The 25,173-nt window shown below is 38.9% G+C and overlaps 1 protein-coding gene across 1 annotated transcript in view; it reads left to right on the top strand.

Moving 5' to 3' along the window:
* The window catches only part of UTP18 (UTP18 small subunit processome component), a 58,694-nt gene that overhangs the window by 15,048 nt on the left and 18,473 nt on the right, over window positions 1-25,173 (top strand). Inside the window, exons 6-10 of the mRNA XM_055407535.2 lie at window positions 1,256-1,381; window positions 1,473-1,647; window positions 10,655-10,755; window positions 11,054-11,144; window positions 19,766-19,889. Of these exons, the coding sequence (XP_055263510.2) occupies window positions 1,256-1,381; window positions 1,473-1,647; window positions 10,655-10,755; window positions 11,054-11,144; window positions 19,766-19,889 (617 nt within the window). The remainder of the gene's footprint in view (window positions 1-1,255; window positions 1,382-1,472; window positions 1,648-10,654; window positions 10,756-11,053; window positions 11,145-19,765; window positions 19,890-25,173) is intronic.

Raw genomic sequence — 25,173 nt, 5'->3', positions numbered from 1 at the left:
AAACTCATTCTTACTTTTCTGCTCACATAACCTCTAGAAATGTTTTCCCTGGCCTTCCTGTCTAGAATGGCTTACTCAAGACTTCCCTAGTGGTCCAGTGGTTAAGAATCTGCCTTCCAATGCAGAGGACTTGGGTTTGATCCTTGTTGGGGAACTAAGATCCCACGAACCACAGAGCAACTATGCCCATACATTGAAACTAGAGAGACTGCTGCAACAGAAACTACTGCATGTTGCAATCGAGATTCCCCATGTGCTGCAACTAAGACTTGATGCAGCCAAATCTTTTTTGAATGTTTTTTTTTTAAGTAGCTTATTTAGTTACCTTCTGATTTACTCCTGTGTCCCACTTGTTCACTGTTGTAACCAAGTGCCTACCCAGCACTTACTTCAGATATCTGTCAAATGAACTGTTCTCTCTTTGACATAGTTTTCCCCATTATAAAATGGTAGCATGTGAATTATATGAGAAAAGGGGATCTTATCATGGTAAATTATTAAAGTGATTCTGTCTATCCTTACTCTAGGGTAATTTATTTAGTTCCTCATAGAGTGAATTCATCTCTGTTGAAAATGTAGTCAAAAACAGAACATCATATGATATTATGATGTTTTATATAATTTCATTTTTAATGCAGAGGGAAAAGCCTGTAAAAACAAAACAAAAGCGTGAAAATAGTCCGAATGACACATGAGATCATCATTACTTCAAACTAACAACCATATACCCTGAGAGAAAAACATTACCAATCCATACCAACCATTGTTGTTCAGTTGCTAAGTCATATCTGACGTTGTGACCCCACGAACTGCAGCATGCTGGGTTTTCCCATGCGTCACTATCCTGGAGTTTGCTCAAGTGGACATGCCAACCATAGAACCTTGGGAATGACCACTCATTGCCTCTTATTTTGTACCATTACTACAGCAATCCCAGAGTAGGAGTTTTAAGTAAAGTTTCCATGGAAGTAAAAATCTCCTAACTCAAATGGATGTATCTTAGGGAAATGATTGTGTACTAGAGTTCCAAGCCTTAACGATTTAATCTCCTTCTTTGAAAGATTGTAAAAATGGATTACTGTATAGTAAAAAACACTATACTAGAATACTAGTTGGTCACAGAGCTGTGATCTTCTGGTTTTTATTCCAGTGCACTTTCTTCTGCATTGTAAACTATAATATCTTTTCATCATGCTTAAAGAAAATAATGTTAACCCATTTGAATTGATAAAATTTCAACTTTATTTTTCCACAGATGAAGAACTGCCAACATGCTAATGCTGAACGTCCTACTACTGCTCGGATCTCGTCTGTGCAGTTCCATCCTCGTGCACAGGTTGTGATGGTCGCTGGACTCGATAATGCTGTATCCCTATTTCAGGTAATGTGGAGACTGGTAGTGAAAAGTGTTTATGATCAGCATACATGGTCTTTGGAAATAATCAAAAGGAATATTTTATCATTCCTTATAGGTTGATGGAAAAACAAATCCTAAAATTCAGAGCATCTATTTGGAAAAGTTTCCAATCTTTAAGGCTTGTTTTAGTGCTAATGGAGAAGAGGTTTTAGCCACGAGCACTCACAGCAAGATTCTTTATGTCTATGATATGCTGGCTGGAAAGCTAATTCCTGTGCATCAAGTAAGAGGTGAGGTTTCTATTGAATATATTGACACCCGCAGCCCACAGCTGAGTTTCTTTAACAGTATTTACAACCACTTTTTTTTTCTTCCCATAAGTTCTTAAAAATAGAGTTTCTTTGGTTTTAGTATGTAAAAAATGTGTTGAGATAATGTGTTTGAATGAAAAAAGTGAACTGACTTTATTGGGGGGAAAAATCAGTTTACAAATCTGTATTCCCCTAGACTAGAAAGGCAATTGCACATATTTGGCTGTAGAATTAGCAATTGCTGCAGCAGAAAGAATATGAGCCTGGGAGCTAGAACACCTGAGTTCTACTTCTTTGGACAAATTATTTCACTTCTTTGTTCTGAAATTTGGATACCCTCCAGTTCTTCTGGTGTTTTTTTTTTAATACAATCTTAATTTACATTTAAAGGAAATCACTGCTTTTGGAAGTTGTAGTTTGAAAGATGAACTACTTAGAAGATGTATCATCAGATAAAAATTTGTCTTTCCTCTGCCTTATCTATTTTTTGGCATTCTCCTACCCCCGTTACCACAAAAATACAGTGATACCTTCATGAATCCTTTGGGAACCAAAGACCTTGAGATGAAATTGGTTGGGTTAACATTATAAATCTTGGGAGGACATGAGTTTGAGCAGGCTCTGGGAGTTGATGATGGACAGGGAAGCCTGGCATGCTGCAGGCCATGGGGTTGCAGAGAGTTGGACACGACTGAGCTGAAATGAGCTGAACTCAGCACCTGCCACTTTGTGAATGCTCATTGATAACTCCTGCCACTGTTAAGAGCAGCATATAATCTATCTGATCACAATCAGACCACTTCCCATGCTGTGGAATTTGGCTCTATTCTGATTAACTTGGACATTCTTTTTCTTATCAGTTGCTCAGCAGTTGGCCCGAAAACTCATTCTCTAAGTGGCAGCAACATTTATAATCTGACATCATTAAGTCGTATATCTTCTTTTTTTCTCAAGGCCATATTATAAATTTTATCTGGCTTCTATTTTGAAAGCTCCAACTGTTGTGAAACAGTTGTAATATTGATATTGGCGTTTATTATCACTATATTTTGTGTAAAGTTAAAAGCAAAGTGCTATGTACACGTAACTGGCATTACACCATGTAAGTGAAACCGATTGGTGTCATTTCATGGAGGCTCTGAAGAACACTGGTACCATAGTCCTTTATGTCTCAGTGCAGAGAGGAATTCAACAAGAGCACAGTGGTAGATAAGAAGTGATCTATTAGAATGGCACACCTGTGAGGCCTCCAAGCGCCCAGGTGAGAAATGCTGTGCTCTGAGAACTTAGTGGTCTACAGTTTCATACTCAAAGGAAAAGTGAGGAGGGGGAGAAGACTTCTTTGTCTTTCTTAAATAGATGCCATGTTTTCATCATCAACTCCTCCAGATTGGGCACAGGAGTTTTCTTGTCCCTGTGTGATCAAGCTAGGTCCACAAATTTGTTTTTCATGTGTGTAGAGAACATATCCTAGGGATCATTAACTTGCTCACTGGGCAAGATATGTGTCTCATGCCACCTTTGGTTTATTGTTTGGGAGCATGTCCTGTGCTTCTGTTGGTAAGCAAGCCTGTTTGGTTTTGTGGTTAAGCAAATCTGCTTTCTTGAATAATAATTAACTTACAGAGGTCTCCCATATTTTTCTATATTCTCTTCCTATTTGTAATCCCTAGTGGGATTAACTATTTAATCACCTATCTTGTCCCTTCATTATCATTCCACCTCCAGGTGTTTACACTTTTATTCTTAAAAAGGGGATAAGGAGTGAAGTTCTTTCAATCAGTAGCTACTTTAAGCTGAGAATGGGCATAGGCCTGTCAGGGGAGGGAGTAAACATCTGGCTAACTGTCCCTTTTTTAAAATTTATTTTTAAATGAAACAGGTGAATATTTGTAATGATAAAAGGTATAATTCACAAAGAAGATGGACATCATAAACCATCAGACACCTAATAACAAAGAAACATGGATACATAAAGCAAAAATCAGAACAAATATAAGGGAAAAGAAAAAGTAATCACAGTGACACATACTAACATTTCTCAGAATATTTTATCAAGTGCAGAAAATATAAGAATAGAAGCATCTTGAATGATGTCATTAATAACTTAAATGTAATAGATTTCTGTTTCAGTTCAGTTCAGTTGCTTAGTCGTGTCCGACTCTTTGCGACCCCACGAACCACAGCACGCCAGGCCTCCCTGTCCATCACCAACTCCCGGAGTTCACTCAAATTCATGTCCATCGAGTCGGTGATGCCATCCAGCCATCTCATTCTCTGCCGTCCCCGTCTCCTCCTACCCCCAATCCCTCCCAGCATCAGACTCTTTTCCAGTGAGTCAACTCCAGTGAGTCAACTCGTCGCATGAGGTGGCCAAAGTATTGGAGTTTTAGCTTCAGCATCAGTCCTTCCAATGAACACCCAGGATTGATCTCTTTTAGAATGGACTGGTTGGATTTCCTTGCAGTCCAAGGGACTCTCAAGAGTCTTCTCCAGCACCACAGTTCAAAAGCATCAATTCTTCGGCGCTCAGCTTTCTTCACAGTCCAACTCTTATATTAATCTTATATCCTACACAAATATATTTTGTCCCTTTTCTGTTTGGAGAACTGCAAGTCAGTGTCACTCAGGTTAGCATTATCATTTTAGTTCTCTTAGATGTTAAGCATTGAGGAATCTAAAAAAAAGCTTAGGAATCTAAAAAAATACAACAGTTAGCATCAGAAAAGTCATTAAAAGAGATTATAACCATAATTTTAAAGATCTGAACCATTTTTTTCCCCAGTGGTTTCCAAATCCAGAAGGGGGTCACTTGAGGCCTCAATCTGTTTTAATTAGGCCCAAAGTCTCAGTGTTTTCTATTTAGGGTCTATTGAGACTTTTATCTCAGATATAGATTTAATCCATTCCTTTTTTTTCTGTTAATATCGTTTGGTGATGAGAGTGACTTTTTGTCCCTCGAGAGATAGAATGGCTCCTAATTTAGTTAATAAGTCCCTTTTATTAAAGAAATAGGGTAATTAGGCATAAACAGAAGGCAATGTAGAAACAGCCGGGTTTTGATGTTAAAGAAAAGGGGTCCCAGGAAAGTGGGCCCCTGTCTCTTTCCTGACATTCCCGTTACATATTTCTTAGAGTTGATAAGGTTTTCAGTCCTTTGGGTTAAGACCGAGAAGATGCAGCAATGTTTATGAGAAATTCTATCAAGTGGCCTGCCATTTCCGTGACCACCTGAGGCTCAGTGGTAGTTGTATATATGCCATCTGTGGGCAGAGCCACTTTTAGCCTTGGGCCCTATCAGTCTTTGGATTGTGAAACCATCTATGGTTCTGAAGGGCCCCTGTCACTTATTGGCATCTGGAGCCTTCACTCTGCCAATGCCCTGGCAAGGGCACATGGATCACACTATTTCTTCTAGTGTCCCTTCTATCCACACAGGGCACACTTATTTTGTCTAGGTGCCCAGTAACCATGGCCTTGTAGTCTACCATGTCCTGTTTGGCCCAGAAAGTCTGGCCTCTCCTTTGGTGGTCCCTGAGTGGACAAAGCCATCACAGTCATTCGAGCTTTTTCTTTTACTCCTTGGGTGCCTTCAGGGTTTTTGGCCATATCCCAGTTATTGAAAACAAGATAAGCCAATTGGAGTAAATCACTCATCGATGGTCTGAGGACCAGCAGTTTTTTTTTTAATTTTGTGCCTGATGTCTGGGGCAGACTGGGCTATGAAGTGCATAGTCAAAAGGGCTTGTTCCTTGGGGAAGGAGAAGTCCGTATTTGTGTACTTTTTAAAAGCTTTTGTAATCACCCTTGAAAAACTGTAGTATTTTCATCCTGTCCCTGTTTTTTTTTTTTTTTAAATAATTAACAGGGTTCTTTGTAAACTTTTTTATATACCACTTGTTAAATAGTTAATCATATGGTCCCATCTATCTCTGTCAATAAAATTTACCTGATGATTCCATTGTAAATCTGCCTCAGGGGACAATGTTGTTCCCTGCGTGGTATACTGTATGGCCTTCCTGGGTTGCCATTTGGTTAGCATGGACTCTGGCTATAATAGGCTTGGAGCCTTGGCTCCCACCTGTGAGATAGCCCTTGTTGGAGCAGCCATTTTCATGAATAAAGTAGCTTTCACCAAGGCAATAGTTAGCTATATAAGAGTTTCCTTCACATGTAGAAAAATCCACCATAAAATTTAATTAAGATTTGTACTTAACAACTTTAGTCCCCCAACCAGGTGTTAATGTCTAAGAACTTGCCACAAAGGAATAGTACAGAAAAAGTCCCCAGTGAATTGCTCTGGCTGCAAATTGGAAATAAAGGATCAGCATTTTTAAAGCTTGGAGGGAGGGAAAGACTGACATTAAGGCTCAGGAAGTCATCCTCCGTTGGGCACTTTTAGTAATTGGGGGGAAAGTACCTCAAATCCTACCCCCTCTCCTCGCTCACCAAAACAGTTGATTCCCTTCAATTTTTTTTGGGGGGGTGAGGAGAGGGGGCATGGTATACTTAGGAATACCTGATAAGAGGTCTTTTATCTAGTGGGACACAGTTCATTAAATGTTTATTTTTTTTTAAAACCATATATCCTCTGATTATAGATTATAAGCATTTGGTCTTTTTTCACAGGTAAATTACAGTGATCAGCTTCAGAAACAAGCTTAGAATACCTTCTTAGTAACTCAGTTAAGTTTTACAGTAATATAAAATAACAACCAAGGCTATTTCAAAAGTAAGTTTTAAACAGTTATGTTCCCTGTCCTGAGGATTTTCAGAATTTGGTGAGGCAGAATCCCCTTCCGTGGTGGCTCATATGGTAAATTCAGGAGACCTGGTTTTGATCCCTGGGTTAGGAAGATGATCTGGAGGAGGGCATGGCAACCCACTTTAGTGTTCTTGCCTGGAAAATCCCAGGGACTGCAGCCCTCCAGGCTCCTCTGTCCATGGGGTTGCAAAGAGTTGGACACAACTGAGTGACTAAGCCTCAAGTAGCAGAACTAAAATTTAGTATTTATAAAAATACAATTTTCCCCCAAATTACCCTCACTTTTATCACACATAGCCAAATTAAGATAGATTTGTTTGTAAAATAAGGTAAGTCTTGTTAACTGATCATATAGGCTTGTATGTTTTGTCCAATAAAGAAAAGGGATACCCCAAGTGAAAAATACATTTTTATCCCCCCTCTTTTTTTTTTGATGAGGGCATTAGCTTTGTAGCCAAGAAAAGCTTTAACCGATTAAATAAAAAAAAATGCGGCTTGTCAGGGAGCTGGGAAGAGTTAGGCAGCTGTCTTGGATTTCCCATAGCTGTGATTGTTTAATTTGCAGCTTAGTTTTTTAAATTTAGGGCTGAAATCTTATAACCCAGTTTAGAACATGAATCCATGTAGTTGGGACTCCAGCCTATCCAAAACCCATATTGGAACTTGAACCCAAGCTTTTTTAATTGAGATTACACACCTGGTTTTAGGACTTGATGAAGTTCAAATTTTTGATGTCTCTTCACAGAATTCAGGAGAGATAAAGTGATGGGTATTTACTTAGAAGCACAATTCACAGAGTTGTGCGCCATTTCAAAAGGTAAGAGGTATTATGAGAAACAGTCTTGAGTTTTAATCAGGGATAAAAGGAAAGTCTCAGAATTAAAGTGGTTTCTTGCCAAATAAACTGAGGTAGAAGAGCAGAATGAACTGCTCTAGTGAATGTAGTAAAAAGTGTTCTGGAGTTAAAAAGGAAAGAAATAGAATGGAAACAGATGTAGAGCATAGAAGGAAAACCTCAGAGTGAAAGAGAAGAGTATAGATTATTAAATCCTGTAACATCATTTAGTGGCTAGCTTTATCCCAGGCTGGCTGTTGGATGTGCGCAAGCTTAGCCTTTATATTCTTTCTGTGTTTCTATGCAGCCATGACTCAAACCTTGTCAAAGCCACCAGAGAGTGAAATTCTTCCTTTTCATATACCATTTCCCTTGTCTTCTGCACCACCAAAAAGACCCCTTCCTCATCTCCTGCCACCTTTCTGTGGCAGTCCATGCTGATTCCCATTGTTCTTCCAGTTCTTTTTCTTGAAACATTTATATCATCAATCCCCTGGCCTGTACTTAGGTACCTGATCAGAGCTCCAAAGCATTCAGGGTTGATCGGCCTGACTGCAACAGGCAGTCATCAAAGGAGCACCCTCCCTGGAACTCTTGGCCCATGGCCCTGCTAGGACCTGACCCTAGACCTTCTTTTCTTACCACAGGCCTGCCGCAGTCATCAGCTTGAAACTGGTTGATGTCATTTCAGGAGGGCTCTGAAGAGCTCTGGTACCACAGTCCTTTATGTCTGAGTGCAGAGAACAATTGAGCGAGAGCAAAGTGGTAGATAAGTGATTTATTAGAATAGGACACTTGTGAGGCATATAAGCAGGTGGGTGAGAAATGCCATGCTCCAGGAGCTTACTCATTGGAAGGACTGATGCTGAAGCTGAAACTCCAGTACTTTGGCCACCTGATGCGAAGAACTGACTCATTGGAAAAGACCCTGATGCTGGAAAGATTGACGGCAGGAGGAGAAGGGGACGACAGAGGATGAGACGGTTGGATGGCATCACCAACACAATGGACATGAGTTTGAGCAAACTCCGGGAGTTGGTGAGGGACAGGGAAGCTTGGCATGCTGCAGTCATGGGGTCACAAAGAGTCGGATATGACTGAGTGACTGAACAGAACAGAAGAACTTAGTGGGCTACGGTTTTATAAAATCAAAGGAAAAGTAGAAGGGAGAGAAGACCTTGTCTTTTGAGTAGACATCATGTTTTCATCATCAGCTCCTCCAGGTTGAGCAGGGGAGCTTTTGTCCCTATGTGGTCAAGCTGTGTCCACAAGTTGTGTTATATGTGTGCAGAGAGCATGCCCTGTGGATCATTAAATTAACTGAACTCACTGGCAGGATATGGGTCTCAGCCCACTGTTGTTTTGTTTTGGGGCATGTCCTGTGCTTATGTTGCATGGTTTTGCTAAGCAAGCCTGTTTGGTTTTGTGGTTAAGCAGACCTGCTTTCTGGAGTAATCATTAACTCAGGGGTCTCCCATATTTTTTTTACTTACAGTCTCCTAGTGGGATTAACTATTTAATGACCTATTTTGTTCCTTCATTCTGTCTCTGTCATAAGCTTTGGATAAAAATATTGCTGTCTTTCTTATTTTTCAAGTTAATTGATAAGGCAACTTTATTTGTTGGATGTCTGCTATTTCCTTCTTGAAGACAGCCTCCTCTCCTTAATTGCCCCCGAACAACAGGCTTATTCAGAACAAAAAAGTAAGGTCTTTCATTATGGGCAGAGAGCTGTGGACTATGTATAAGAGTCCTCTGGCACTTTGTCTCTACTGTTGCCATCCTTGGTTTGTGTTCACACTGGTCCCGCTCAGTATGAGGGCAGTTTGTTTACTGTTGCCCTTGTGATACCTGTGCAGTCTGCAGTCCTATAGGACTGTGGTGGTGCCCAGCTGTAGGCTCCGTGGTGAACACTTGTGTGTTCTTTCTTGTGTCCCCACTGCCTGGTACTGTGCCCTTCGGATTGGGTCTGGAGGGGTTTCCAGCTGTAGCCTCACACTGTGGTAGACCTAGTCTCCCTTTCCTGATTCTTCATGTTATGGTGTTTTCCCTGTGTTTGGAGCTGTCTCTTTTGATTCTGTAGTCAGTGTATAATGTTTGCCCAAAATTCGGGGTGAATATTACCATTAGTAGAGTCTAGAATCATTGTGAAGAAGATTGGTAGTCCCTAGCTGAAGTAACCCTAGTAATTGGAAACGGGTATCTGGATTGATTCCAGTCAAGGAAATTGGGGTGTCGACCTTTGGTGGAGGTCTAGAGTGGGAGGCCCAGTTTTGCAGTATTATAAACCAGCTAGACAAAGACTGTTAACAGCCCAGTGATAGTCTGTGGGACCTTTCGCATCATTTTCCTATGGAGAAACAGGAACTCTTCACTGGATTTTTCTAGTTTCTTCTTCCTGGTTAATACTTTAACTTAGCACATTAATTTTTCTTAACTTTTTTGTCTAAGTGATATGTTCACATGGTGCAAAAATACAAAATGTACAAATGAATGGCTAGTGAAAATTCTCTTCTACCCTTGTCACCCTGGCCATGTACTTCCCTTCACTGTAAGTGTAGCCAGTTATTCTTATTATGTATCCTTTCTGTTAGGCAACTTTTTAATGGGTATGTTGACTCTAAGCACTTTAATATCAGAAAGAATCTGTTGCATAGTATGAGCCTTTCAGGCATGGAAAAGAAACATGTCCCATTATAAATAAGTAAATTGACTCTCTGGTCTATATACTTAGCTCATGTGATTTGGTTACATGAGTCTTGAGAAGCTAATTAACTCTTAAATACATTACTGATATGTGGTTTTGTTTTTTTGTTTTGGATCCACAAAATTAAGAAATAGACTCCCATATATCATGGGATGTTTGGTAGGTGGATAGCAACTAGTTTCTACATGTTACTATGTTTTAGCTATCACTAATGGCAGTATATTTCCCTTTGGTGATGAATGTTGTGACAAGTATAATTCTTTCAGTTTATTTATGGGTATTAATGTTTACATTTAAAAATTAGTCGATAAGTTTATTATTTGGAGAGCTGAGTCTCTGGCCTGCAATTAAAATGGTGACTGTTAACCAAGAGAAAGAACAGAAGTTTGCTGAGCATTTTATAGTGACCTTATATTTGGGTTATACTCAATGCATGGAGTCAGACTTATTCAGTGTCTGAGCCTACATTTCATTTAAGGCACTTAAAAAGTGAGAGACTCTCAATTGTCAGTCAGGACATGGGTTTGAGTGTGCTCCGGGAGTTGGTGATGGACAGGGAGGCCTGGCGTGCTGTGATTCATGGGGTCGCGGAGAGTCGGACACGACTGAGCGACTGAACTGAACTGAACTGAACTGAATTGCAAGCTATTAATCCTTATTGATTCATTTCCTTTCTTAGGTTTGAAAGAGAAGATAGTGAGGAGCTTTGAAGTTTCCCGAGATGGGTCCTTCCTGCTTATAAATGGTGTTGCTGGATATTTTCATTTGCTTTCTATGAAGGTGAACCATTATTAGCTGTTGCTTTTTCCAGGATAAGACATTAGTCCAAGTGGGAATAGCCTTGAACCATAACTCATGGTGTCCTTAAATCGGCATCCCAAGTGGAAGAACACACTGGGGCTTGGAGAGAGGTTGTGGGCAGTAGGGGAAGAACTTTTTTTTTTTTTTGGAGTATAGGGAAAATCAAAGTTAAGTAGGTGCTACAAAACAAGAGAACCAGATCATTTTTATTCTACACATTGTGATTCTTCTTTACAACTCCTAACAATTCAATAAGTAACATTTCTTATTCTTTCAGACAAAAGAGCTAATTGGTAGTATGAAAATTAATGGGAGGATTGCAGCATCCACCTTCTCTTCAGATAGTAAGAAAGTATATGCATCTTCAGGTAAGTTAACAGCAAGATGTGTTTAAATATCAAATTTAATCAAAACTGAGTTTGATTTTAGACTTCTGTGTTAGTAAGAAAATCATTTTTATTTTTAGAATTCATTTTTCATTGCTGTTTGCCTTCTCATTTACTAACTAGTAATGGTGAAAGGTTAACCACTTAATGTGTACTATTTGGGGAAAAGATGGTAAAAAGATTCACATTTGAAAGATAATTCATTCTGAGGGTTTTTTTTTTTTTTAAGAATTGCATTTAGGGTCCACCCTCTTTTTAAAATAGTTTTAAAATATTTATTTAGGTATTTTAGGGTCTTTATTTTAGGTATCTGCTGGGTCTTTATTGCTGTGTGCTGGCTTTCTTTAGTTGTGGTGCTTGGGGGCTACTTTCTAATTGTGGTGTGCAGGCCTCTCTTTGCAGTGGCGTCTCTTACTGCAGAGCGTGGGCTCTACAGTGAGCCAGCTGCAGTAGTTGTGGTGTGTGGGCCAAGTGGCTGTGCACAGGTTTAGTTGCTCTGCCACACAGGGATCAAACTGATGTCCCCTGCATTGCACAGCAGTCTGTTATCCTCTGATACCAGGGAAGCCCCATTCTGAAACTTCTTTATTTTCTTTTTAAAAGTTACTTAGAATCATTATTTCTTTTCTTTTAGTCCCCTTTCACTTTGATACTGTTTAGAATTTTCTTCACTACTGACTGAAAACAGTTCTGATCTCATCCTGATATTTCTGTAGTACTATTTTTTTTATTTATTTTTTTATTGAAGGATAATTGCTTTACATAATTTTGTTGTTTTCTGTCAAACCTCAACATGAATCAGCCATAGGTATTCACATAAACCCTCCCTTTTGAACCTCCCTTCTATCTCCCGCCTCATCCCACCCCTCTTAGTTGATTCAGAGCCCCTGTTTGAGTTTCCTGAGCCATTACGCAAATTCCTGTTGGCTATCTATTTTATATATGGTAATGTCAGTTTCCATGTTATTCTTTCCATACACCTATCTCACCCTCTCCTCCCTCTCACCATATCCATAAGTCTATTCTCTATGTCTTTCTCCTTTGCTGCCCTGTAAATAAATTCTTCAGTACCATTTTTTTAGATTCCATATATGTGCATTAGAATACAATATTTATCTTTCTTTTTCTGACTTCCTTCACTCTGTATAATAGGTTCTTTTCTAGGTTCATCCACCTCATTAGAACTGACTCAAATGTGTTCCTTTTAATGGCTGAGTAATGTAACAATTTTTTTATCCATTCATCTGTCAGTGGACATCTAGGTTGCTTCCCTGTTCTAGCTATTGTAAATAGTGCTGCAGTGAACAGTGGGATACATGTGTCTCTTTCAAGTTTGGTTTCTTCAGGGTCTATGCCTAGGAGTTGGATTGCTAGGTCATATGGTGGTTTTATTCCTAGTTTTTAAAGGAATCTCCATACCATCTTACATAGTGGCTATATCAATTTACATTCCCACAGTATGCAAGAACAGTGGGAGAACTGTTGCTAACAGTGCAAGAATGTTCCCTTTTCTCCGCACCCTCTCCAGCATTTATTGTTTGTAGACTTTTTGATGATGGCTATTCTGACTGGTGTGAGATGATATCTCATTGTAGTTCTGCTTTGCATTTCTCTAATGAGTGATGTTGAGCATCTTTTCATGTGTTTATTAGCTGTCTGTATGTCCTCTTCAGAGAAATGTCTGTTTAGGTCTTTTTTCCACTTTTTGATTGGGTTGTTTGTTTTTCTGGTATTGGGTTGTATGAACTGCATGTATATTTTGGAAATTGATCCTTTGTCTGTTTGCTGTTATTGTCTCCCATTCTGAGGGTTGTCTTTTCACCTTGCTTATAGTTTTCCTTTGCTGTGCAAAAGCTTTTAAGTTTAATCAGGTCCCACTTGTTTATTTGTGTTTTTATTTCCATTATTCTAGGCGGTGGGTCATAGAGGATCTTGCTTTGATTTACTTAATCAAGTGTTCTGCCTATGTTTTCCTCTAAGGGTTTTATAGCTTCTGGTCTTACATTTAGGTCTTTAATCCACTTTGAGTTTATCTTTGTGTATGGTGTTAGGAAGTGTTCTAATTTTATTCTTGTAGCTGTCCAATTTTCCCAGAACCATTTATTGAAGAGGCTCTCCATTGTATATTTTTGCCTCCTTTGTAAAAAATAAGGTACCCATAAGTGCATGAGTTTATTTCTGGGCTTTCTATCTTGTTTGATTGGTCTGTATTTCTGTTTTTGTGCCGGTACCATACTGTCTTGATGACTGTAGCTTTGTAGTTTAATCCGAAGTCAGGAAGTATTCTCCAGCTTCATTCTTCTTTCTCAAAACTGCTTCAGCTATTCGGGGTCTCTTGTGTTTCCATATGAATTGTGAAAATTTTTGTTCTAGTTCTGTGAAAAATGTTATTGGTAATTTGATAGGGATCACACGGAATCTGTGAATTGTGTTTGGTAGTATAGTCATTTTCACAATATTGACTCTTCCTACCCAGGAACATGGACTATCTCTCCATCTGTCTATGTCATCTTTGATTTCTTTCATCATTGTCTAATAATTTACTGTGTACAGTTCTTTTGTCTCCTTAGGTTAGTTTATTCCTAGATATTTAATTCTTTTTTCGTTGCACTGGTGAGTGGGATTGATTTCTTAATTTCTCTTTCAGATATTTCATTGTTAGTATATAGAAATGAAGTGATTTCTGTGTATTGATTTTGTATCCTACAACTTTGCTAAATTCACTAATTAGCTCTAGTAATTTTCTGATACTGTCTTTAGGGTGTTCTGTATACAGTATCATCTCATCTACAAACAGAGCTTTACTTCTTCTTTTCCCATCTGAATTCCTTTTATTTTTCTTCTCTGATTGCTGTAGCTAGACTTCTAGAACTATGTTGAATAATAGTGGTGAAAGTAGACACCCTTTTCTTGTTCCTGTCTTAGGGGGAATGCTTTCAGTTTTTCACCATTGAGAATAGTGTTTGCTGTAGACTTATCATATGTTGAGGTAGGTTCCTTCTATGCCCATCTTTTGAAGTTTTAATCATAAATGGGTGCTGAATTTTGTCAGGGGCTTTTTCTGCATCTATTGAGATTATCATATGGTTTCTATCTTTCAATTTGTTAATATGGTGTATCACATTGATTTGCATACATTGAAGAATCCTTGCTTCCTTGGAATAAACCCAACTTGATCATGGTGTATGAGCTTTTTTGATGTGTTGCTGAATTCTGTTTACTAAGATTTTGTTGAGAATTTTTGCATTTATATTCATCAGTGATACTGGCCTGTAGTTTTCTTTTTTGTGTGTCTTTGTCTGGTTTTGGTATCAGGGTGATGGTGGCCTCGTAGAATGAGTTTGGAAGTGTTTCTTGCTCTGCGATTTTTTGAAAGAGTTTTAAAAGGATAGACATTGGCTCTTCTCTAAATGTTTGATAGAATTCTCCTCTGAAGCCATCTGGTCCTGGGCTTTTGTTTTTTTGGGAGATTTTTGATCACAGCTTCAATTTCACGGCTTGTAATTGGGTTGTTCGTAATTTCTATTTCTTCCTAGTTCAGTCTTGGAAGGTTCAACTTTTCTAAGAATCTGTCCATTTCTTTCAGGTTATCCATTTTATTGCCATACAACTGTTCATAATAGTCTCTTATAATCCTTTGTATTTCTTCATCGTCTGTTGTAATCTCTCCTTTATCATTTCTAATTTTCTTGAGTCTGGTTAAAGGTTTGTCAATTTTGTTAATCTTCTCAAAGAACCAGCTTTTAGTTTTATTAATCTTTATTATTATTTCTTTCATTGCTTTTTCATTTATTTCTGCTCTGATCTTTACGATTTCTTTCCTTTGGGTTTTTTTTTTTTGTTCTTCTTTTTCCAGTTGTTTTAGGTGTAAAGCTGGGTTGTCTGTTCAATGTTTTTCTTGTTTCTTAAGGTAGAATTGTATTGCTATAAACTTTCCTCTTAGAACTGCTTTTGCTGCATCCCATAGGTTTTGAGTTGTCGTGCTTTCATTGTCATTTATTTCTAGAAGTTTTTATTTCCCTTTTGATTTCTTCTGTAACCTATTGGTTATTTAGAAACGTATTGTTTACTCTCCATATGTTTGTGTTTCTTAGTTTTTTTCTTGTACTTGATACCTAGTCTCATAGCATTGCAGTCAGAGAAGATGCTTGATACTTCAGTTTTCTTAAATTTACTGAGGTTTGATTTGTGACCCAAGATGTGGTCTATCCTGGAGAATGTTTCATGTGCACTCGAAAGAAGGTGTATTCTGCCTTTGGATGGAATGTCCTGAAGAAATCAGTGAGATCCACCTCATCTAATGTATCATTTAAGACTGTGTTTCCTTACTAATTTTCTGTTTTGATGATCTGTCCATTCGTGTGAATGGGGTGTTTTAGTCTGCTGCTATTACTGTGTTACTGTCAATTTCTCCTCTTATGTGTGTTAGTGTTTGTTTTATGTATTGAGGTGCTCCTATGTTGGGTGCATAGATATTTGCAGTTTTTATGTCTTCCTCTTGAATTGATCCCTTGATCATTATGTAGTGTCCTTCCTTATCTCCTGTAAGCTTCTTTATTTTGTCTGTTTTGTCTGATATAAAGATTACTACTCCAGTCTTCTTTTGCTTCCCATTTGCCTGGAATATATTTTTCCAATCCTCTCACTTTCAGTCTATGTGTGTTTAGGTCTGAAGTGGGTTTCTTGTAGACAGCATATTTATGGGTCTTGTTTTTATATCCATTCAGCCAGTCTCTGTCTTTCGGTTGGAGCGTTTAATCCATTTACATTTAAAATAATTATTGATATATATGTTCCTGTTGTCATTTTCTCAATTGTTGGGGTTGATTTTGTAGATCTTTTTTCTTCTCTTGTATTTCTTTACTGTTTGTTATAAAGCTGGTTTGGTGGTACTGAATTCTCTTAACTTTTGCTTCTGAGAAAAGCTTTTTATTTCTCCATCAGTTCTGAATGAAATCCTTGCCGGGTACAGTAATCTTGGTTGTAGATTTTTCCCTTTCAGTACTTTAAATATATCCTGCCATTCCCTTCTGGCCTGCAGTTTTTGCTGAAAGATCTGCTGTTAAGTGTATGGGGTTTCCCCATATGTTACTTGTTGCTTCTCCCTTGCTGCTTTTAATGTTATTTCTTTGTGTTTTGTCTTTGTTAGTTTGATTAGTAGGTGTCTTGGTGTGTTTCTCCTTGGGTTTATCCTGTATGGGACTCTGTGCCTTTTGGACTTGATTGACTATTTCCTTTTTGATGTTGGGGAAATTTTCAACTGTAATCGCTTCAAAAATTTTTTCATACCTTTTCTTTTTCTCTTCTGGGACCCTTAAAATTCAATGTTGCTACATTTGATATTATCCCAGAGGTCTCTGTTCTTTTCATTCTTTTTACTTTATTCTGCTCTTCAGAAGTTACTGCCACCATTTTATCTTCCAACTCACTGATTTGTTCTTCTGCTTCAGATATTCTGCTATTGATTTCTTCTAGAGTATTTGTAATCTCAATAATTGTGTTGTTTGTCTCTGTATGCTTATTCTTTAATTCTTCTAGGTCTTTGTTAATTGATTATTTTTCTCCATTTTGTTTTCAAGCTTTTCGATCATCTTTACTATCATTATTCTGAATTCTTTTTCAGATAGTTTGCCTATTTCTTCTTCATTTATTTGGACTTTTGTGTTTTAGTTTGTTCCTTCATCTATATAGTATTTCTCTGCCTTTTCATTATTATTATTTTTTAACATTGTGTTTGAGGTCTCCTTTTCCCAGACTTCAAGGTTGAATTCTTTCTTCCTTTTGGTTTCTGCCCTCTAGGGCTGGTCCAGTCATTTTTGTAAGCTTCCTGTAGGGTGAGATTTGTGCTGAGTTTTTGTTTTTTCCTCTGATGGGCAAGGCTGAGTAAGGTGGTAATCCTGTCTGCTGATGATTGGGTTTGTATTTTTGTTTAGTTCGTTGTTTAGATCAGTTGTCCTGTACAGATCTTGTATTGAAGTGGTTTCCTTTGTGGGAGTTCTCACTATTTGATACTCCCTAGGGTTACCACCTGGAGAAGGAAATGGCAACCCACTCCAGTATTCTTGCCAGGAGAATCCCATGGACGGAGGAGCCTGGTGGGCTACAGTCCACAGGGTCGCAGAGAGTCGGACATGACTGAGCGGCTTCACTCACTCACTCAGGGTTACCACCCTTATGGCAGAAAGTGGATAGGAACTAAAAAGCCTCTTGATGAAAGTGAAAGAGGAGAGTGAAAAAGTTGGCTTGAAGCTCAACATTCAGAAAACTAAGATCATGGCATCAGGCAGTATTGGCTGATACGCTCCAGTATCCTTGCCTGGAGAACCCCCCTGACAGAGAAGCCTGGCAGGCCACGGTCTAAAGGGTTGCAGAGCTGGACATGACTGAAGTGACCCTGAGCACATAGATGCAATACTTTATTTGCCTGTGGCAGCTCTGCCCCAGTGAGAGTTGAGAGTGAAGTTGACGCAACTGCTTGGCTTGTGGGGACCCTGGCGGTGCCAAGTGTGCAGGGACACAGACTCCCTCTGCTGCGGGATTTATGGCCTTATCATCTTCCCGACCCAGGAATTGAACCTTGCAGCTCCCACATTGTAGGCAGATTCTTTAGCACTGAGCCACCAGGGAAGCCCAGTCAGCATCTGTTTTCCCTATTAATTAATTAATATGCTAGGCTTTTTGACGAGTAAGGAATAAATATTGATACAGAGTAGTAATGTTACTAATGAAATTGTTCTTGGATCCTGAGAGAGTCCGAGTTTGGGAGAAGAATTAAAGGGTCAGCAGAGGTACTAGGATTTGGTTATATGAATTGGATATAGATATTAAATATTTACACAATATGACGGTCTAATTTACCATAAGAAAGTTCCTAAAATAAGAGAAGGAGTAATCAAAAGTTGAACCTTGGTTAAGTTAGGAAATTACCTGTATTTTGATTAGTGTTCTCCCCCTTCCCTTTTTTCTCCTCCTTGTATAAGAAGTGATTTATATGATTAGCATCATGTTGTTCATATTACCTTGTTTTATGTATATGAAGAATATTTTGATAGGATTGTTGGAGAAAGAGTTCACCTTTTATCCTTTCAACTTAACCAGTTTTTTCATTTTGTTTTCTCCTAGATTAATTATTGCTTCATTTGCCTTAAGTCATCAATTTATGACCATCTAATACTCTTGCTTTCTAGATGGTCTTTCTGCCCTTCATCCCTCCCCTTCCCATTTTAGTCTGTTACTAGTGAATTTTTAAACATCTGTCTTTACTGTACCACCACCCTACAGACAAACAAAAAGGCTTTAAAATTGGCGCCTATTAAAATTTTTCCTAAATACATATTGTAAACCTAAACCCTTATGGCAGCCTGGGAAATTTTGTTAACGAAATAGTTGAAACAGCGAGATTCATTGAATTCTCATTGAAAGAATAGTAGTATAGAAGGATGAACATTAGAGCAATAATCACAGTAAAGAGAGAAAATAGATGAGTGAGAGGCTACTTTTGAGATGCATATCATTATACAGATCTGTAATGGTCTGAGGAAGAGGGTGATCATCAATATGGAATATATAGGCGAGAGAAGAAAGAATAAGGACAGATTTTGGTTGTTAATGGCTATTTCTGTCATGAAAATGTGTTCTCATCAGATTTATTATCCCCTCATTCTTCCTTCTCTAAACTATTTGTGCTTATTTCCCAGAATTGTAAAATTCAATTCACTTGAGTCGCTCAGTCATGTCTGACTCTTTGCGACTCTGTAAGACTGCAGCACACCAGGCTTCCATGTCTATCAACAACTCCTGGAGCCTGCTCAGACTCATGCCCGTTGAATTGGTGATGCCATCCAACCATCTCATCTTCTGGTCGTCCCCTTCTCCTCCTGCCTTCACTCTTTCCCAGCATCAGGGTCTTTTCCAAGGAGCCATTTCTTCGCATCAGGTGGCTTCGCATCAAGTATTGGAGCTTCAGCATCAGTCCTTCCAATGAACATTCAGGACTGATTTCCTTTAGGATTGACTGGTTTGCTCTCCTTGCCAGTCCAAGGAACTCGCAAGAGTCTTCTCCAACACCACAGTTCAAAAGCATACCTCCTTAGAATCGTATATACTCCCTTAATTATATCCTTTTAGTCTAGACCAATTCATCCTTCACTCTTCCTCCTCCTCTTGATGTCATCAGTATGATCATCAGTTTGGTATCTGAATCACCTAGCCTTACATATTAGGTACTCTAAATACCTATTGATAGATGTTGGAAAACCTGTGCTGGTGGATATTTTGTTTTTTTCAAATTTTGCTCGAGTAATTTATCTGAGTGAAACATAGAAACTTTTCTAAAAGCTCAACTCAAGCCAAGAGTTTGTGTTTTTTCACTCTAAACCTAAAGATACTGTTTATTAGTGACTAATGGGATGTAGTTTTGTATATATGAAAATGTATACAAGAAACATTTTTTAGGCCAGTTTTCTAGACCTAGGACATTTACAGGTCTTTTTAGTAACTTGTACTATTAAAGAGGAATTAAGAATGAATTCAGTTGCCTTTCAACTTTAAAACAAAGTTAACCAACCCCCCCTCCAAACTTTTTTTTTTTTTGGCTCTTTCAGGGGACGGGGAAGTTTATGTTTGGGATGTGAACTCTAGAAAGTGCCTTAACAGATTTGTTGATGAGGGAAGCTTATATGGATTAAGCATTGCCACATCTAAGAATGGACAGTATGTGGCTTGTGGGTAAGTAAACAGAGGTTCTGGTAACCTTTAATCACCTTTTGCTAATGAAAAAATATTAAAGAATTGAATATACTAGATGGTACCTGAGTAGTTCTGTTTATAAAGTGTTTAGTGATATAATATAATAAACCCAGGTCTTTTACATTTTATTGTCTTAATAAGATTTTCTACTGTTTGTGTTTAATAATATTAATGGCAGTTTTTCAGCTCTTTAGCAAAGAAAATATTGGACTACCTTCTTGTGTTCATGCATCCTAAGTCGCTTCAGTCATGTCCAACTATTTGTGACCCTATGGACAGTAGCCCGCCAGGCTCCTCTTGTCCATGGAATTCTCCAGCCAAGAATACTGGAGTGGGTTGCCAGGCCCTCGTCCAGAGGATCTTCCCAACCCAGGGGTCAAACCTGTGTCTCTTGTGTCTCCTGCATTGGCAGGCAGGTTCTTTACTACTAGTGCCACCTGGGAAACCCAGACTCCCTTATTATGTTACAGTATTTTTTTTTATGTTTGGAATATTTGTTTATGTCTTAAAGATACTTAAAAGTATATGTTCCTTCATCTAGCTATGTGGTATAAACCAATAACATGTTTTTTGGGATACTGTTGTTAGTATTATAGAGATCTTAAAAGTATTATCTAGAATGTGTTATTGTGTCATTGCTGAGAAAAATGGGTTATTACACTGGGGAAAAGATGGCTTTATTGTCCTATTTGATTTTAAAGATGCAGGGTAGGAGAAGGAGGTGTTGGGATACTTACCTGTAATTCTAAATGATTCTACCACCAAATCACTATAATCAGCAACTGTAATTTTAGAACTTCCAGAAATTGATCTTTATGACTGTTAGATTAAACACAATTGATCCGTAAAAAGTTTTCATTCAGATTCTCCCTTGTTGGGCAGTGCAGTGGGTCCAGAAGCATAGCTTACTCACCACTTTTTCTTCACCACTTCCTTCAAAGGCTAAAATTGGGGAAACTGCCTGTAAATCGGAGAAGGCTATGGCACCCCACTCCAGTCCTCTTGCCTGGAGAATCCCATGGGTGGAGGAGCCTGGTGGGCTGCAGTCCATGGGGTCGTGAAGAGTCAGACACGACTGAGCGACTTCACTTTCACTTTTCACTTTCATGCATTGGAGAAGGAAATGGCAACCTACTCCAGTGTTCTGGAGAATCCCAGGGACGGGGGAGCCTGGTGAGCTGCTGTCTGTGGGGTCACCCAGAGTCGGACACGACTGAAGTGACTTAGCAGCAGCAGCAGCCTATAAATATCTCTATCACCATTAGGATATTGGTCAGCAGCTACTTTGTAGCCTGGGAAGAAAGGAGAGTAGAACCAGGCTGTGGTGCTCAGTGGCCAGGCTAACATCATGTTAGTGTGACATAGGCAGGGGGACAGCCTGAGCCCTGCGTTTGCTAGAGCAGTATCCACTTTGGCAGCAGTGTATGATTAGCAAGTCTTTTGAGACTAAAGCTCCTTTAAAATGTAGACTGGTAGTAAAATTATAAGTAATTTTAAGCAGACCTGCTTTACCTTTGTGTGAGACAAAAACTTCACAAACATAACCATGACTCAGATTTGTGAAGTTAATCTTTTTCTGGTCTTTGCCTCTCTTTTTTGGTATTACTTTTTAATAATCCCCTTTGACAGGCCCAGAGAGGAAAGAATCTAGTATTAGCCATTTAAACTAATTTGATTTTAATTGCCTGTCAGTGTAATTGAATTCTGATGTGCTTGGTCAAAGACCATTCCTAGGATTTTATTGTTAAACCTGTAAAGAAAGGCCTTAACCCTTCTTAGAGGAGTTTTTCGTGTCGGGGTAAGAGTTATTTATGGTGGTACAGTCAGAGCAGAGGTAGGAGAAACTGAACTCACTTAGCTGGTTGACTGGCTGCTCTTTCCCTTTCTCCCACCTCTCTCTCTTCCTCTCTTGATCTCAAAATTTGTCTGATAGTGTCCATTAACTCCTCAGTGTCCTGGCTTAAAGTGGATGCTTTAGATATACAGCTTTGCTCTGATAGGGACATAGGAAACGCAGGATATTGTAAATAGAGGTCTTTTATTTTATAGTGCCTTTTAATGGCTTTGGTTAATGTAAGGATTGCTACAGCTCATATTGTTTGATTTCCAGTTCTGTGTTCTTTCCACACTGCCACCCCCTAAGTATTTTGATTTTATTTTAAAAGACTACTGAAAATCAGGACTGTAGAGAATTACAAAATTTGTTATGATTTAGGGTCTGGAATTAATAGTACTTTATTTCAGTGTTCTCATTGAACATATAAAATGGGTTTCATTTTGCTTTATCTAGAGATTCTTTAGGACATGTGTGCTTTATAATGCAAGAAAAGCCTGTTTTATTCAGTGGTAATGCTTTTGCTTCAGTTTCCTCATTCATAAAACCTTTATTGGGCCTTGAGCTGGGAATTGTGAGATAGAACAATACGTTTTCACCTTTTCATAGTTGATGATCTTATGTGGGGACATACATACATGTATTGGTATTCACAAGGCTAGCCATTAAGCCATCACAAGGGCTGCAGTTTAGATACAGTGTTTCAATTTTAAAAGTGTTCAGTTCAGTCGCTCAGTTGTGTCCGACTCTCCGCGACCCCATGAATTACAGCACGCCAGGCCTCCCTGTCCATCACCAACTCCCGGAGTTCACTCAAACATTTAGGAATGGTGAAAGCTGTTATAGTTGGGATGTCTGAAAGGGATTTTGCAGGATATTGGCACTTGAGCTGGGCATCTTGAGGGCCAGTTGGAATTCAGAGAAAGGTATTGCAGATAGTAGAAAGGATGAGAGAATTCAGGTTTGTGTTCTTAGAGGAGTATGGATGGGGTGACTCTTAAGTGGGATGGGGGATAGGCTGCAAATGTAGAGAAGTTTTTTATGCTGTGCTGAATAATATGGATATTACATTAAATGGAAAGTGAAACCATTAAAGATTTTTAAGCAGAGAATCATGATGATAATTGAAATTTAGGGTTTGAAGTAGATGATTCTCATAGCCTTTAGAAGGGGAATGGAGGTGCAGGTGGATGAGCCTTGAGGTCACTGCAGTAATCCAGGCATTGAGTAATAAGGATGGGAATGGGAATAGGTAGATAGGTAAATGATGCTTTCAGTGTATGTCCTAACTGCTTAGAAAATTGGGATGAGAAAGGAGTGACATTCTCAGGCTCCAGGCCAAGACAGTCAATAGAGTAGAGTAGTTCATAGAAATGAGGGTGGGTGCGGGAGGGAGGCATGTCAGAGATAGGTTCACAGGGCAGTGTTTATAGGCAGTTAGAAGTGAGTGGAGTTAGATTAAAGGCAGCCATTTGATGGTCCATGGGAGGAAATGAGATGAGAGAGACACTAGATCTAGGTTGATCCGGCTAGTTGCCATCATTCTTGTTGGGGAAGATTTTTCTGTTTTAAGACATTTGTGGTTGCTGATCTGCTAATGGATAGGCTGTTCTTGATTCAAGAACCTACTTCTAGTCCAGTCAGCTGTGCTTGAGGGTAGAAGGTGATAGTCATGTCTGTTGTTTTAGTTCGGAGTTCAGGGGTGAGGGCTCCCTTCTCCGTTTACTTATGATAACCTGGTTTTTATTTTTTTCCCTATCATTGTTGCTGTTGTTTGTTTGTTTGTTTCTAACCTACTGTCTCCCTTCCCCAGCTCGTGTCTCACTTACCTTTTCCACAAAGCTTCACTAGAGCAACTTCAGCTCATACTGATTTCTCCTTTCTTTGAGGTTCTAGATCACATATAGAGAGTTTAGCTTACGTTCTCTTATATTTCTGAGTATTTTACGGTCTTCTTTTTTTTTCTGGGATTAAATTCTTTCTGCTGTTCTGTATTCCTGTGACAGTTTGTATTGTTGCTAAGTCGTGTCCAACTCTTTGTGACACCATGGCCTGTAGCACACCAGACTCCTCTGTCCTCCACTGTTCCCTGAGTTTGCTCAAATTCATGTCCCTTGAGTCAGTGTGATGCTATCTAACCATCTCAGCCTCTGCCACTCCCTTCTCCTTTTGCCTTCAATCTTTCCTAGCATCAAGGTCTTTTCCAATGGATCTTTGCAGGAATCTTTTCCAGTGGATCTTTGCATCAGGTGGCCACAGTATTGGAGCATCAGATTCAACATCAGTCCTTCCAATGAATATTCAGGGTTGATTTCTTTTAGGATTGACAGATTTGATCTCTTTGCAGTCCAAGGGATTCTCAAGAGTCTTCTCCAGTACCACAATTCAAAAGCTTCAGTTTTTCGGTTCTAGCCTTCTTTATGGTCCAGCTCTCAACATCCATATATGACTACTGGAAAAACCATAGCTTTGACCATATGGACCTTTTTCGTCATAGTGATGTTTGCTTTTTAAAATGCTGTCTAGGTTTGTCATAACTTTCTTTCCAAGGAGCAAGTGTCTTTTAATTGCATGGCTGCAGTCACTACCCACAGTGATTTTGGAGCCCAAGGAAATAAAATCTGTCACTGCTTCCACTTTTCCCTCTTCTGTTTACTGTGAAGTAAGGGGATTGGATCCCAAGATCTTAGTTTTTTGAATGTTGAATTTCAAGCCACACTTTTCACTTTCCCCCTTTACCTTCATCAAGAGATAATTTAGTTCCTCTTCACTTTCTGCCTTTAGAAGAGTAGCATATGCATATCTGAAGTTGTTGATATTTTTCCTGTCAGTCTTGATTCCAGTTTGTGATTCATCCCACCCAGCATTTTGCATGCATATAAGTTAAATAAGCAGGGTGAGAATAGGTTTGACGTATTCCTTTCCCAGTTTTGAACCAGTCCCTTGTTCCATGTCCAGTTCTAACTGTTTTCTTGACCCACATACAGGTTTCTAAGGAGATAAGTAATGTGGTTTGGTGTTCCCATCTCTTTAAATATTGTCCCCATGTTGTGATCCAGTCAGAGGCTTAAGTGTAGTCAATGAAGCAAAAGTAGATTTTTTCTGAAACTCCCTTACTTTCTCCATGATCCAACGAATGTTGGAAATTTGATCTCTGGTTTTCTGCTGCTTTGAAACCCAGCTTGTACATCAGGAAGTTCTCTGTTCAGTTTTCATACTGCTGGTTATGTGGATATCATTCAATATTCTTAGTAGCATATTAGGATCAGTTATATTGTAGCACATATACCACTGTAAGTTTCCATATATTAAGATGATTAACTCATGCCATTTTTGTCCCACACATCTAAGCAGTAATCACATAAGAATTCTTGGGGTAGTGGCTTCCCTGGTGGCTCAGTGTTAAAGAATCGACTTGTCAATGTAGGA

This window comes from Moschus berezovskii, chromosome 20 (genome assembly GCF_049115385.1).
Source record: "Moschus berezovskii isolate FMDL1 chromosome 20, NW_MosBer_1.0, whole genome shotgun sequence".
Lineage (NCBI taxonomy): Eukaryota > Metazoa > Chordata > Mammalia > Artiodactyla > Moschidae > Moschus > Moschus berezovskii.
Note: the sequence above shows the minus strand (reverse complement) of the source record. Positions and strands in the feature narration are given on the sequence as shown.